This window comes from Pristiophorus japonicus, chromosome 5 (assembly GCF_044704955.1).
Source record: "Pristiophorus japonicus isolate sPriJap1 chromosome 5, sPriJap1.hap1, whole genome shotgun sequence".
NCBI classification, from domain to species: Eukaryota; Metazoa; Chordata; class Chondrichthyes; family Pristiophoridae; genus Pristiophorus; species Pristiophorus japonicus.
Genome location: NC_091981.1, coordinates 56,974,441 through 56,989,419, shown reverse-complemented (window position 1 = coordinate 56,989,419; position 14,979 = coordinate 56,974,441). Strand labels below are relative to the sequence as shown.

At 43.0% G+C, this 14,979-nt stretch overlaps 1 protein-coding gene across 7 annotated transcripts in view; it reads left to right on the top strand.

Moving 5' to 3' along the window:
* The first annotated feature begins 919 nt into the window (after positions 1 to 919).
* The window catches only part of nup153 (nucleoporin 153), an 87,986-nt gene continuing 73,926 nt past the window's right edge, over positions 920 to 14,979 (top strand). For 6 of the 7 annotated variants that reach the window (XM_070880650.1, XM_070880649.1, XM_070880648.1 and 3 more), the window contains exons 1-2: positions 920 to 1,207; positions 10,916 to 11,120. In XM_070880650.1, the coding sequence (XP_070736751.1) occupies positions 1,121 to 1,207; positions 10,916 to 11,120 (292 nt within the window). In that variant the 5' untranslated portion in view covers positions 920 to 1,120. Of the gene's footprint in view, positions 1,208 to 10,915; positions 11,121 to 13,999; positions 14,060 to 14,979 lie in introns of those variants that run through there. The other variant, XM_070880651.1, reaches the window with a different exon arrangement.

The window sequence follows — 14,979 nt, the reverse complement described above, 5'->3', positions numbered from 1 at the left end:
ACTGATTTTAGTCTAGAATACCCAAATCATCAGTAGTTGACAAAACATACTTGACTTTTCAACAAGATGAACAGTCTCAATTTATTTCCGTATAGTTGTTACCTCCCACCCACCAACAACACTGAAGAGAGATGCAGAAAAGATTTACAAGAATGATTGCAGGGATGAGGGACTTCAGTTACGTGGATAGACTGGAGAAGCTGGAGTTGTTCTCTGTGCAGCAGAGACGATTTCATAGGTGTTCAAAATAATGAGGGGTCTGGACAGAGTAGAGATAGACTGTTCCCATGGGCAGAAGGGTCGAGAACACAAAGGGCACAGATTTAAGGTAATTGGCAAAAGAACCAAAGGCAACACAAGAAAAAACCTTTCTTACACAGCAAATGGTTAGGATCTGGACTGCACTGCTTGCAAGGTTGGTGGATGCAGACTTGATCACTGCTTTCAAAAGGGAGTTGCATAAGTACCGGAAAAAAAATGCAGGGCTACGAGGAAAGGGCAGGAGAGTGGGATTAGCTGAAGCGCTCTTACAGAGAGCCGGCAGTTGCTCGACGGGCCGAACGGCCTCCTTCCGTGCTGTAACCATTCTATGATTTTAAGTGCTGAACAAAGCACTAATCTTCAGCATAGGCTCGTTAGCCGTCTAGTTCCATACGGCTTACAGAGGAGTACAAGCCGATAGCTCAGGCAGAGGCGTCCTGGAAAGAGCCACAGTGCTACTCCACCAGCAGTCAATGAAAAACTTTTCTTCCTTTCTGTGGCGTGGGGGGGGACAACCAACGCATGCGCCGTACTTTCTTCTGCTCCCTTGATGCTTTGCGGAGCGTTTGTTCGGCCTAGCCAATGGGAGCGTCAGGTTGCAGGATGACGCGGGGTAGCGCACGTTTGCTCTTGGGCGCACTTCGTGCGTTAAGGAAAAACCCCGGAGGGAGAGCGCCTGCGTGCGCGGGTGACGGGGATGTGAAGTGCGTGTTGAAGAGGTCAGAACGCGGAGTGAGCGTGACGTTGGAGCGTGGAAACCCCCTTCCCCCATGCCCCCCTCCCGGACACGGCTGCTAGGAGATAGAGAGCGGCGCGAGCGCAGAGTTAGCGAGCGACTGGCAGCCGGACCGATTCCGACATGGCGGCGGCGCACGGTGGAGGAGGCGGCGGTAAAATCCGAAGCAAAAGACACCACATCATCAGCAAACCGTACGCGAAAAACCAGGTAAAGTCAAGTACAAGCTGCGGTTCGATTAATAAAGCGGCAGTGCGAGGTGGCGCGAGGTTCGCCTTCGGCTGAGGCGGTGTGCGCGAGCCGCGGCCTAGTGCTGGGTTCGGCGGCCTTGCCGGCGAGGAGTCGGGATCAACTCGGGCCCGGCCGGTGAACGCAGGCCGGGGCGTGGGAGACAAGATGCAGCCGAAGAAGGGGTAATACCTGCCGGATCCTCGCCAGGGTTTATTTAATTGTGTTTACTTATTATAAATGCTGTTCGTGTGCTTCCCGTCGGCTGCTCCTCGCTTCCGGTGGCCCGGGCTGCATTATGATCGCTGGCGTTAAGAACGGCTTTCTGTCTCTCTCTATTTGCACGGCCTTCCGCCTGACCCCCCGCAATCTCCCGGTCCTGTTCTGACCCTCTCGACGCAGGCCCTCGGGTTCGTCCCCGTTTTTCAGTCCTTATAGTGTGCCGCCATGGGGAATTTTGGCGCGGAGCTGATCGATTTGTTCCTTTAAATACGACCTTTCATAACGTTTCCTTTTGTTTTTTTTGTGTTAAAGCTTATTTCTTGCGACCCCACGATTTTTGTCTCTGCTCTCTTTAAATTTTATCCGATGTTTCCTTCTCTATGTTTGGGGGACCCAGCTGCGTCTTGACATGCGGACTTGGCGCACTGACTAGACCTGGAGTACCAAATTGTCGCCAATGGATCTCTTTTTAAATTTTTATCCATTGTAAAGTATGCATGATTTCAATTTGTAAAAATATTTTGATTGCATTGTAGATCTCCCTTCCGCCCCAAAAAACCGTGGTATTGAAAATTTGTTACATATCTAGTATTAGAGGTGCTCAGATATCGATTTCCATCAAACCTTTTTACTTGACCTATTTCTGAATGGAACAATTAAACAGAACAGTTGCCCTTCTGTTCTATATTATTGTGAATGGTTGCCTTGGATTGCTTATAAAAGTGGAAGCGCTACATAACAATAGGCTCTAATATATGCTTATGTTAACCAAAGAAAATTATCCCTGAATCCTTGTGGACTCGGATGTTGCAGCCACATTGACATTTTTGATACCCAGAAAGAATTTAATTTTTATGACTTAAAAGCAATATGTACATTATCTGACGAAGGGTCACAGACCCAAAACGTTAACTCTGTTTCTCTCCACAGATGCTACCTGACCTGCTGAAATTTCCAGCATTTTCTGTTTTATTTCAGATTCCAGCATCCATGGTATTTTGCTTTTGTATGTACATTTATCTGTTGTGTATATATAATGGGTCTGCATGTGCTACACCTGTACGGTGTGTAGCTATGTCCAACTTTGAGGATTATGGATACTCTCACTGCATACACTGTCTGCACAGTTGAACCTCACCGTACTTTTCATTATAGACTCACCACCTCTTGTCTTTGTTGTTGCCATCCACTCAATTTTTCCCTTCGGATTTCTTGCTTATCGTTTTGATTCTGGGCCGACCAACCATTGACTGTGCACTGGTATGCTGCAAATTCTTTGCGCAGGTACAGGCTTACAGCTCTTAAAATAATGCTGGTTAGTAACCATACAACTTTAACCTAGTAAAACATCCTGCATGCTTCATAGGAGTATTATCAAATCAAATTTGACACCAGCACTAGGAAATATTTGTACAGGTGACTAAAAGCTTAGTCAGAGGTAGGTTTTCAGGAGTGCTTTAAAGGAGGAGTGGCAGAGAAGTTTTTGGAGGGAATTCCAGAGCTTGGGCTGGGACAGCTGAAGGTTTGGCCGCCAATGGTAGAGGGAAGGAAATCAGGAATACACAAGGCCCATAAAATTCAAGTCCTATGTGAAAGGGACTACCCTTGTTTGTTTCCACTCTTACCTATACGATCATAGCCAGAGTATCTCCAGCGATGGCTTCTCTTCACGCACCATTACTCCACAGTCCACTGAGGATCTATCTGTGGCTGCCTCCTTTTTCTTATCTGCAAGCTGCCCCTTGGCGACATCATCCACAGATTATGGGGTCAGCTTCTACTTGTTTAAACACCCAGCTCTAACTCTCCAACGCCTTTCTCGACCATTTTATTGCCTCTGTGTTGCTTGACCTGGATGAGAGGCAACTTCCTTCAGCTAAATTTCGGTAACACTGAAGCCATCATCTTGGGGCTCCAGTTCCAATTCAGTCCCCAGGTATCGATTCCATTTCCCATCCACTGGCTGAGACAGACTGACAGCAGCCTCGGCATCCTTTTCGACCCTGAGCTGAGATTCTGACTATATTTTCTCTATCACAAAGACTGCGTACTTCCACTGTTGTAACATTGCCCGCCCCTGTGTCAGCAGCTCTGCCGCTGAACCTTATCCATGGCTTTGTCACCTTTTTTTCCAATTATCTTCAAGCCTGCCTCTCATCCTCTGTCCTCTGTAAATGTTAGCCCATCCAAAACTGCCTTCTGTATCCTATCCTGTGCTAAGTTCCTCTCGCCCATCATGCCTAGCCGTGCTGACCTACGTTGGCATCTTATCTTAAAGTACCTCAAATTTAAAATTCTCATCTATAAATTCCTTTATAGCCTCGCTCCTTGTCTCTGTAACCTCCTTCAGTCTGACATTTTCCCTCGTCCATTAAGCTCTCCAGTCCGCTGAACCGGCTTTTTGTGCATACCCCCCTCACTTTGTGCCACCGTTGGTGGCTGTGTATTCAGATGCCTAGGCCCGAAGCTCCACATAATATTTCCACAACATCCCCCCCCCCCCTTCTTTTTTTTTAAGACTCTGCTTAAAAACCTTGCTCTTCATCCAAGCTTTTAGTCACTTCCTCCTAATATCTGCTTCTTTGGCTTAGGTTCATTTTTGCCTTATACCTCTGATGCACCTTGGAATGTTTTTTCTATGTTAAAAATTCTGTATAAGTGCAGGTTGTTGAGTTTTCTGCATTACAGGTGATATTTTCATTGAGTAACATAGGCGGAGGGCTAAAGGCTATACTTTATAAGACTATTACAGATGAGGTTCATCTTGGATCATTCCTTCATAAGGTCTTTCCAGTCTCACTATTACAACATGCAATTGTTTAATGCCTTACCTGGAAGTTTATTCCATGTGTTAATCATTTTGTGAACACCATCCTGTATCATTCATAAATGGTTTTACTCATTTGAACCTGTGTCCTGTTGTTCTATTGTCACAATTTGGTTTGAACTGATGTTCTGCATTTGCTTTTCTAGTTGCTATATACTTTTATAAGTTTGCCTCTTGGTTGCTTCCTATCCAGGCTGAAAAGCCTCATTCTTAGATGCTCCCTAAGTTGAATGGGGATTAGGTGATACCAAGAATGGTTTTAAAAGCCCAGGTATTTTAGGACAGGATAGACTGAAGAAGGTAAAGAAATCCACAAAGTCAAGTTTGAGTAAACAATGAGTTAAAGTAAGAGATGGTGTAATAAATCTAACAGAGGATGCAGGGAGGAAGAAAAGCATTTAGGACAACTTACTTGGCATTCAGAAGAAATGAGAGGTGCACTCGCTGTCCAGCGACCATATTAATGCAGTGTTGTCACTGGGACTTTGAACAGTATAACACCAACAGTGTCAAGTTTCCATGCATCGTTAAACAAATCTGGTGACATTGGTACTTAAAAAAAAAAATTAAAGCTATGACAGTGCTTTAGAGATGTGATGAGAAACAGAGCTGTTCATTATAAAGAAGGCGTGGAGCAGTTTATTCTAACCAGTTTAGCAATCTTTCTCAAGTGACTTTTATTAAAAGCACGATTTGAGAATGCTGTTTTTATTGGTAAAATGGTCCCTTTTAAAAATAAGCACATCAATTAATGATAAGCACACTGAAATTGATGCCCTTCTTGAGACTTATCCTATCACGAACAAGAGCAATGTGTACTTACTGACTTAAAGACAGGTATAGATGAAGAAGAAATCTGTTGACTTGTCCATGGACCTATCACACAAGAACAAAACCCAAAGTAGTATACATGTTGAACTTTTTTTTTTTAGCTGATTAATGGTTAATTTTTTAAAAAATCAAATAAATAGAAATGGAACTTTACTACTTCCCCCACCATTTTATGAGTCATATTTGTTCAGGGAGTGCGAGAGAGGTGTTGAAACCCACCCTATTGTGGGACTTTATGAATAGAAAATTATTAATGTGAATGCTTGACACTCAAGAAATTTCCACTGGCTTTTTTGCGATTCTAAGTGCTGTTGAGTTTTCTTTCTTAGTTAGATCTGTTCTTTGGGCCATTGTAGCACTTTCACCAGGGTGCATTTAATAATAATTGGAGCACTGGGGATATTTGTCTAGTTGGGCAACCCAACTAATTTTTAAAGTAGCTGCGCAATCTGATGCATGGCCTGTCATATCTCTGCATATCTTATGGGTACATTTGGTCTTGCACCTGATGTGATTGAAATTTATTTTGCAGAGTTTTTCTCATACAGGTAAATAATTGTAGAGCTGGGAAATGGCACACTTATCAATCTTTGGCACCCAGCAACAGCATTGAACTCTTTAGATCAGACATTGTACGGAGCAGATACAGAACTAATTTTTCTTGTTTGTTCAAGCATTTAAAGGAATCCTAATGTCTTTTTGGAAGGGATGGTAGACAATCTTTGTGTTTCACAGACATTTTTGGGGTTTCATTTCAGTTATGAAAGCATTGCAGAATCTCTCGTATCTAGTGTATCAGAATGAAAAGTAAAATGATCAATGATTCTGAATCTTACTTGCTGCAATTAAAGCTAGAATGGTGGTAGCACTGAAATTTGTTTCTTACCCTGATGTTTTAAAATGTTAGAATACCATGGGTTGTATTTTGAGGCTTGTTAAAAGATCTTTTGTGAACAGACATCATGTTAACTGGGAACAGCTTCTCGAGCATTTTTCATGCCGTTTTTTTTATAACTTTTTTACCACTTTTTCCACCTCTTTATCTTTGACAACTACGTGTTCCTCAGTCAAAAGGGTGAGCTAAATTAGCCTTTGCATTTGAGTACTTTGCGAAGTTGCGAATGCAAACCTGTACCTTGCCACTCTGGCCCAGTGCTTTCGTACATCAAATGTGCTGCACTACTAGTTTTGTACGAATAGCCATCATTTTACAAAATCTGATAATTCACCGTACATGCGTGCATACATAGTATGGATAAACACAAAAGAGCCATCCTAGATATTGTAAGAAAGAAATGGTCCCTTTTTGAAAAAGAAATTGTATTCACTTGAAATGCCTCTGTACTAAATACAAATACCATTGTGCACTTGTATATCTTAATAATTTGAAACTAGTCAGACATTTAGTGTGGTAATTTGTATGGATTGTATTAATTAATTCACCTTGAAGTCGTGGTTGGCACTTTGAAGGTAAACACTAAAGCAAGAAAGGAATGAGATGTGATTAGGTATAGAGCCCGCCTTGCCATTGCCCTGACAGCTGTGATGACATTTTCTCTGAGCAAAATAGTTTCCTCGATTGCGCAATTTGACTAATTCTATCACATTATTATAAGACTCTTGTTCTGTTTGGATTCAAGGGTACTTTACTTTGCTTCCTAAACTTTGTATGTTCCGCTTTGTTTTGTGTTTTATTGGGCTATCACTCGTGAACACAAAATGCTGAGCTCCCAAAGCCTGTTGAATGATGCCTGGGAGTTTTTGATGACACCTATAAAGAACAGTACAGCAACATTCATAATTATTAGAGGTTGCCGTGCTGTTCTTCCAATGGGAATAAACTTATCTAGAAGAACAGGATGAGCGTCCAAAATCCGGAGTTCCAAAATTCGGAATGTTCCGGGATCCGGACACCAGCCCGATCCGTGGCGGGGTTGTCCGGAAACTGGAAAATTTTCCAAAATCCGAACTCGACAGCCCGACCTTGCGGCGGCCTGACCTCCAGCCCCGACTTCGCACACCCTGACTTCACCACAACTTTGCCGGCCCTCGGCGACCCGACCTCGCCCCGGCTCTCTTTTCCCCCCCCCCCCCCCCCGCCCCTTCTTCCCCCTTACCTCGGCGGGCCGACCTCACCCCCTTACCTTGGCTACCTGACCCCACCTGCCTCGGCCCAGGCAAAGACGTTCCAAAATCCGGAAATATCCGAAACAGCCTCGGTCCTGAGGTTTCCGGATTTCGGGCATTCAACCTGTATTGATTGTTTCTCTTCAACAGTACTCTGCTTGCCATTCACTGACTGCATTGTTCATGTCAAAGATTAAAATGTAAAACTCAAATCATGGAGTTGCTTATAGTAGTTTGTTGCAACCATTTCACTTGGGCACTTTGGCATACTCTTTTATACTGCTCATGGTGATGTCACCTCCACCAAAGGTTTTACATTTATATAGTTTTGGTGAAGCCAAGTTTGTTTTGGGGCACCTTACCTTCAGAAGCATATTGATGCATTGGAGAGGATTTACAGAAGAACAAGCAGAATGATGGTGGGGTTGGGGGTTTATGTTATGAAGAAAGAGACTTAAAACAACAGTTTTCTTTAGATAAAAGCTTAAGCTGGGATACAATCTATATTTTTAAGACAGGAGTGGATAATATAGATGCAAGCAATGCACAATTTTCTGGATATGAATATAAAACTAAAGAGCCTCCAGTATAACCTAGAATAAATTCTACCCCCAACACACATACAAGTTGTGTGAAATTGACCTGCAGATAAATATGTTGATTAAAAGAGAACTAGATGAATATCTTATTAGGAATTTAATTAAGGTCTGCAAATATAACTACTGATGCTGAATGTGGTTTGAAATATGATAGTTCCTGAGCCTCTGGAACCATGCAATGTCATGGCAAAGGAGCAGTTAGTCGAGCATACATGATTTTTAGAGTAGATTAATCTTCAATTTGCTTGATTCGTCAGTTCACGGGGGAGGGGAGACAGAAAGCAAGTGTGTAGAATCTCTCGGGAGATTAGGTGGGTTGGATGAATTCTGTTATAAAAAGGGTTGCACTTGGACTTGCGTTATTGTGTTAATCTTTCTGTTCGTCATCTACCTATTGTGTGTATGGACTTCCAATTTTGTGCATATGGAGTTTCAAAAGGTGTTTGATAAAGCAGGGGGTCTCAACCTTTTTGCTTCTGAGGCCCCCTCCTGTGTTTCAAAAATTGCACGGACCCCTTGTAACATTACACAAGTATTTTTTCTGTCTAAAATGTAGTTATACAATTAAACATATATATTCATAATTTTTGTTTTACTTAATGTGATATTTGTTGCTGGTGCTGAGCAACAATTCTCAATTCCAATGCTGGAAATGCACAGCAGGCCAGGCAGCATCGGGGGTGGGGGAGAAACAGATTTAACATTTCAGGTTGATGACCTTTCATTAGAACTGGTCATCGACCTGAAACGTTAACGCTGTTTCTCTCTACACCTGCTGAGTGTTTTCCAACATTTTCTGATTTTAGTTTCACATTTCCAGCATTCACAGTATTTTACTTGCTTGTACAGTACCTGCTTGTATGTGGGAAAGTTTATACATGGGAGCTTTACCAATGAAAATCAAAAAAAGCAACATCTACATTGTGGAAGGGAGATAAAGTTATAAAATGATGCAACAAAGAGATTTGTGAATCTTGTGTATTAGGAGTGAGTCACTCATATTGGTTCAAACATGTGGGTGACTTACTGTGGGCACCACTGATGATTAAACAACGCCTCATGTATTGAGAGGGGCTGCAATCTGCCTCACTCCTTGATGATAAATCTGACGCCCGACATTGCTCCAAATCCTTTCCTGCCGTGAGTGTGGCCCAATCGCCTGTGGATCAAAGCCGGATCGCGAGGAACACGGCATCCTCCCATCCTGAACGTACGCGCAGCACTGAACCGTTTTAATCGAGCCCTGTTGAGGCCCGCTTCGCTTGCATTACCTGCTCATTGAAGGGCTGCTGTCCATCTCTGGCGCCGCTAACATGCTACTGCACAGTGCGCACAAGCCGCAAAAGCGGCCAAACATCAGCAGCACTGCTACTGTTACATTTACCACTACGCATGCGCAGTCTAGGCCGAGGAGACGGTGGCTGAAAGAAGGCCAAAAAAAATCAGCTGAACAGTTGAATTTTACTAGCAGCAGTGCGGGAAGTGGAGGACATATTGCTGTTTAGATGGTGAAAGTGGCAGTGCATAGGTATGGTATTTTTGGCAGGCCCCCTGAAACCTTCTTGCGCGCCCCCTGGTTAAGAACCCCTGTGACAAAGTACCACCTAATACACTTGTTATCAAAATTCAAAGTGTAGTGGCAGCGTGGATACAATATTTAAGAGCCAGAAGGCAGAATAGTGATTTATGGTTGTTTTTCAGACTCCAGGGATGTATACACTGGTGTTCCCCAGGGTCGGTATTGGAACCACTGATGTCAAAGTTTGCAGATGACACGAAACTGAAATGCAGTAATCAGTGAGGAGGAAAGTATTAGACTTCAGGAGGACATAGACAGACTGATGAAATGGGCAGGCACATGACAGGTGCATATTTATGCAGAGAAGTGTGAAGTGATGCATTTTGGTAGGAAGAATGAGGAGAAGTAATGTAAACTAAATGGGACTATTTTAAAGCAGGTGCAAGAGTAGAGACACCTAGGGGTATACATGCACAAATCTTTAAAAGATGGCAGGATAAGTTAAGACAGCTGTTTTCTTTTAAAATCATATGGGATTGTTGGCTTTATAAATAAAGTGCAAAAGCAAGGAAGTTATGCTAAACCTTTATAAATCACTGGTTATTCCCCAGGTGGAGTATTGTCAAATTCTGGGCACCATAGTTTAGGAGGGATGTTATGGCCTTGGAGAGGGTGCAGAGGAGATTTGTGAGAATCGTACCAGGGCTACAGGACTTTGGTTATTTGGAAATGAGAGAAGCTGGGTTGTTCTCTTCAGAACAGAAGGTTAAGGGAAGATTTTCTAGAGATGTTCAAAATCATGAAGGCTTTTGATAGAGTAAATAAGAAGAAACTGTTTCCAATGGCAGGAGGGTCAGTAACCTGAGAACACAAATTTAAGGTAATCAGCAAAAGAACCAAAGACGAGATGAAGATAATATTTTTATGCAGCGAGTTGTTATGATCTGGAATTCACTCTGAAAGGGAGGTGGAAGCAGCTTCAATAATAACTTTCAAAAGGGAGTTGGATAAATACTTGAAGGGGAAACAAATTCAGGGCTATGGAGAAAGGGCAGGAGAATGAGATTAATTGAATAGCTCTTTATAAGAGGCACGGTGGGCCAAATAGCCGGCTTCTGTGTTGTATGATTCTATGATCTGTTCATGACTGGAACATGTTATTCTTCCCTTATAGCATGTGATAGAATTTCAGTGGAAATAACAAGACAGCTACATTTGAGGCTTCAGATGTTAGTATTTTCAGTTCAAACCTTCTGCAAATGTAAAATTCTGGCAAACCTTGATATATTAAATAACTTAACTTGGGAGGCTATGCGTATACATAAATTCACAACTCATGAGTTTGTCACCCTCACTCAGATGATTAATCAGTTCATGCTGCCTCTATATTTGTCAATTTAGCAATTGTTTGGTCTTTCAACTATCCCCTTGTGTGGAATTATTGATAACCGGTTGAACTTGGGGCTGAGAACCTGAGCAGTTCGGTGTGACTTATTTTTAAACAGAGAAAGATAAATTGAAAATGGTGATTGTTAATCTAGTGTTATAAAAAAATTTACCTACAGGGAATCATTGGCAGAGTTACGGACACTGTGAAGAATATAGTACCTGGATGGCTGCAGAAATACTTCGGGCACGCTTCTAAGTCAGAACCAGCTGAAGCAAAAAGATCGATAGACAATCATGAAAATGATCCAGTCCTTATAAATAAGACACCACCATTTGATAATGGAAGGCATAACCCAGCACCACCAGCCAGTAATGCAGCAGGTAGATATACAATTAAATGCATGACAATCAACTTTGGAATGTACAAAGTGACCCGTAAAGAAATGTTAGTTCTAGATGTACTTAATGAATCAGAATTAATAAAATGTTATAAATGTGGTTATTCGATTTCCATTACTGTAATGGAAATGAGCCAACTTGGTCAGATGGGATAGCTGCATAATTCCATAGAGAAGACCCTTCAGTCCATCTTTAAGAAAAAGAGCTTAGATGACACAAGGTTTAGATATTTTCTTGGTTGAGTATTAAGCAAATTGTGTTTTTTCCCTCGTTGATCAAGAATCTGATGTTTAATAACTCTAACCTTCACGCTGTAGGCCAGGGCCACAGCGGTGGTCCATCAAACCAACAGCAAGTCGTGCATTCGGGTTAAGTCCTTCTGCCAGTAGAATGGACAACATTGCACAGTGAAAGGGTGTTTTAGAGATCTCTCTCTCCGAGAAAAACATTCCTTTGGAGAACAAGGAAGGAGTCACTAGCAAGGTTTTAAAAAATGTGAGCAGAATCTTCCCCTGCAGTGGTGGCCCTTTTTGCTGCGCACAAAGTTAGGTCGTCCCCATTTAAAGAAACCGGACCCGTTTTTCAGCAGTGAAAGCTACTAAGGGTTTAAATTTTGCTTGTTGCATTTGTGTCAGATCCATTTGAACTTATAGTTTTGTTTAATTACGATTGCACATTTACTCTGCTGCTTGTCAGTAAAACAGTATTTCCAAGTTAAAAGTTTAATGCTTGATCGAACTTATTCTTATAGGTTGGGCATGGTCTCTGCTTCAATCACTGTGTCTGGTACTGCATTCCGATAACACAATGCAAAAAAATTCTCCTGTTCTCCATCCGAAATCTCTTAAATGTAATCTTGTTGTCTATGTCTTCTTGTTTTAGACCACTTAATGTGTGAAAATGGTCTTTTTCTCTTATCTATTCTGTTCTATCCCTTCGTCAATTTAAACACATAACAAATCACCCCCATCTCCTCTGTTCTAATGAGAACAAACCAACTTTTTCAAGGCTTTCATTGTACAGGTTGAGCGTCCGAAATTCGGAGTTCCAAAATTCGGAATGTTCCGGAATCTGGACACTAGGCAGATCCGTGGCAAGGTTGTCCGGAAACTGGAAAATGTTTCGAAATCCCGACTCCCCCCACCTCGGCGGCCCGACCTTCAAGCCCGACTTTGCCGCGACTTCGCCCGCCCTGACTTCGTCACAACTTTGCCGCCCTCGGCGACCCGACCTCGCCCCGGCCCCGGCTCTCCCCCACCTTCCCCCTTACCTCGGCGGGCCGACCTCACCCCCTTACCTCGGCCGCCTGACCCCACCTACCTCAGCTCAGGGAAAGACGTTCCAAAATCCGGCAATATCCAGAATCCGGAGCGGCCTCGGTCCCGAGGTTTCCAGATTTCGGACGCTCAACCTATATTGTATTTCCTTATACCAGACAATATCCGAGTGAATCTACACTGTACCCTCTTCATTGCCCAAACATATTCCCATAGCTGAAGCCCAAAACTGCACTCAGTACTCCAACTATGGTCTTCCTAAAGTTTTATATAGGCTCACCGTTACATCTCAACTTTTATATTGTCTACCTCTTGCTATAATATCCTGTATTCCTTTAGTGTTATGTATGGCTTTTATCTACTGGAGGTGCTGCTTTTAATATATTGTGAATCTGAGCTCTCAAATCCATCTGCTGATTCTTTATCCAGCTTTCTCCCATTCAAATTATTATTATTTTTTTACCAAATTCTTCTGCCATTGACTTCCATCTGCCATTTTTTTTGTGCATTCCACTATCTTATCTATAGCCATTTGCAGCTTCCTTTGGTTCTCAGAATTATTTAAAATGGCTCCAATAATCTGTAAATTTGGACACCACTCTCTGCAGCCCTATATCCAAATCAGAAAGAACATAAGAAATAGGAGCAGCAGTAGGCCATACGGCCACTCAAGCCTGTTCTGGCATTTAATACGATCATGGCTGATTCGATCATGGACTCGGGTCCGCTTCCCTGCCCGCTCCCCATAACTCCTTATTTCCTTATCAGTTAAGAAACTGTCTATCTCTGTCTTAAATTTATTCAATGTCCCGGCTTCCACTGCTCTCTGAGGTAGCAAATTCCACAGATTTACAACCCCCAGAGAAGAAATTCCTCCTCATCTCAGTTTTAAATGGGCGGCCTCTTATTTTAAGATTATGCCCTCTAGTTCTAGTCTCTCCTATCAGTGGAAACATTCTCTGCATCCACCTTGTCAAGCCCCCTCATAATCTTATACGTTTCGATAAGATCACCTCTCATTCTTCTGAATTCCAATGAGTCGAGGCCCAACCTCCTCAACCTTTCCTCATAAGTCAACCCCCCTCATCTCCGGAACCCTCTCTGAACTGCCTCCAAAGCAAGTATATCCTTTCATAAATATGGAAACCAAAACTGTATGCAGTATTCCAGGTGTGGCCTCACCAATGCCCTGTATAACTGTAGCAAGACTTCCCTGCTTTTATACTCCATCCCCTTTGCAATAAAGGCCAAGATTCCATTGGCCTTCCTGATCACTTACTGTACCAGCATACTAACCTTTTGTGTTTCATGCACAAGTACCCCCAGGTCCCGCTGTACTGCAGCACTTGCAATTTTTCTCCATTTAATTAATAACTTGCTCTTTGATTGAAGTACACCGTGAACCGAAACGGTTTCAGAACAGAAATCTTACGGACACTGCCTTCTACTTCCAACCACTGAGAAACTGCTCTTAACTCCTATAGAATCATAGAAGTTTACAGCACGGAAGGAGGCCATTTCGACCCATTGTGTCCGCGCCGGCCAACAAGAGGCTATCCAGCCTAATCCCACTTTCCAGCTCTATGTCCGTAACCTTGCAAGTTATGGTACTTGAAGTGCACATCCAAGTACTTTTTAAATGTGGTGAGTGCTTCTGCCTCTACCACCCTTTCAGGCAGTGAGTTCCAGACCCCGACAACCCTCTGCGTGAAGAAATTTCTCCTCAAATCCCCTCTTAAACCATCTCCCAATTACTTTAAATGTATGCCCCCTGGTTGTTGACCCCTCTGCTAAGGGAATTAGGCCCTTTCTAGCTACTATACCTAGGCCCCTCATAATTTTATACACCTCATTGAGGTCTCCCCTCAGCCTCCTCGGTTCTAAGGAAAATAAATCCAGCCTATCCAATCTGTCCTCATAGCTAAGATTCTCCACTCCTGGCAACATCCTCGTAAATCTCCTCTACCCTCTCCAGTGCAATCACATCCTTCCTGTAATGCGGTGACCAGAACTGCACGCAGTAGTCCAGCTGTGGCCTAACTAGTGTTTTATACAGTTCAAGCATACCCCCCATGCATTTGTGTTCTATGCCTCGGCTAATAAAGGCAAGCATTCCGTATGCCTTCTTAACCACCTTCTCTACCTGGCCTGCTACCTTCAGGGATCTGTGGACATGCACTAGTGTTCCTCTACACTTCTCAGTGTCCTACCATACCCTTGCCTTGTTAGTCCTCCCCAAATGCATTACCTCACACTTCTCTGGATTAAATTCCATTTGCCACTGTTCTGCCCACCTGACCAGTTGATTGATACCTTCCTGCAGTCCGCAGCTTTCTTCTTCATTATCAACCACACAGCCTATTTGTTGTATCATCTGCAAACGTCTTAATCATACCCCCTATATTCAAGTCTAGATCATTGATGTATACTACAAAAAGCAAGGGACCCAGTACTGAGCCCTGCGGAACTCCACTGGAAACATCCCTTCAGTCACAAACACTCATCAACTATTGCCCTTTGCTTCCTGCCTCTGAGCCAATTTTGGATCCAACTTGCCACTTTGC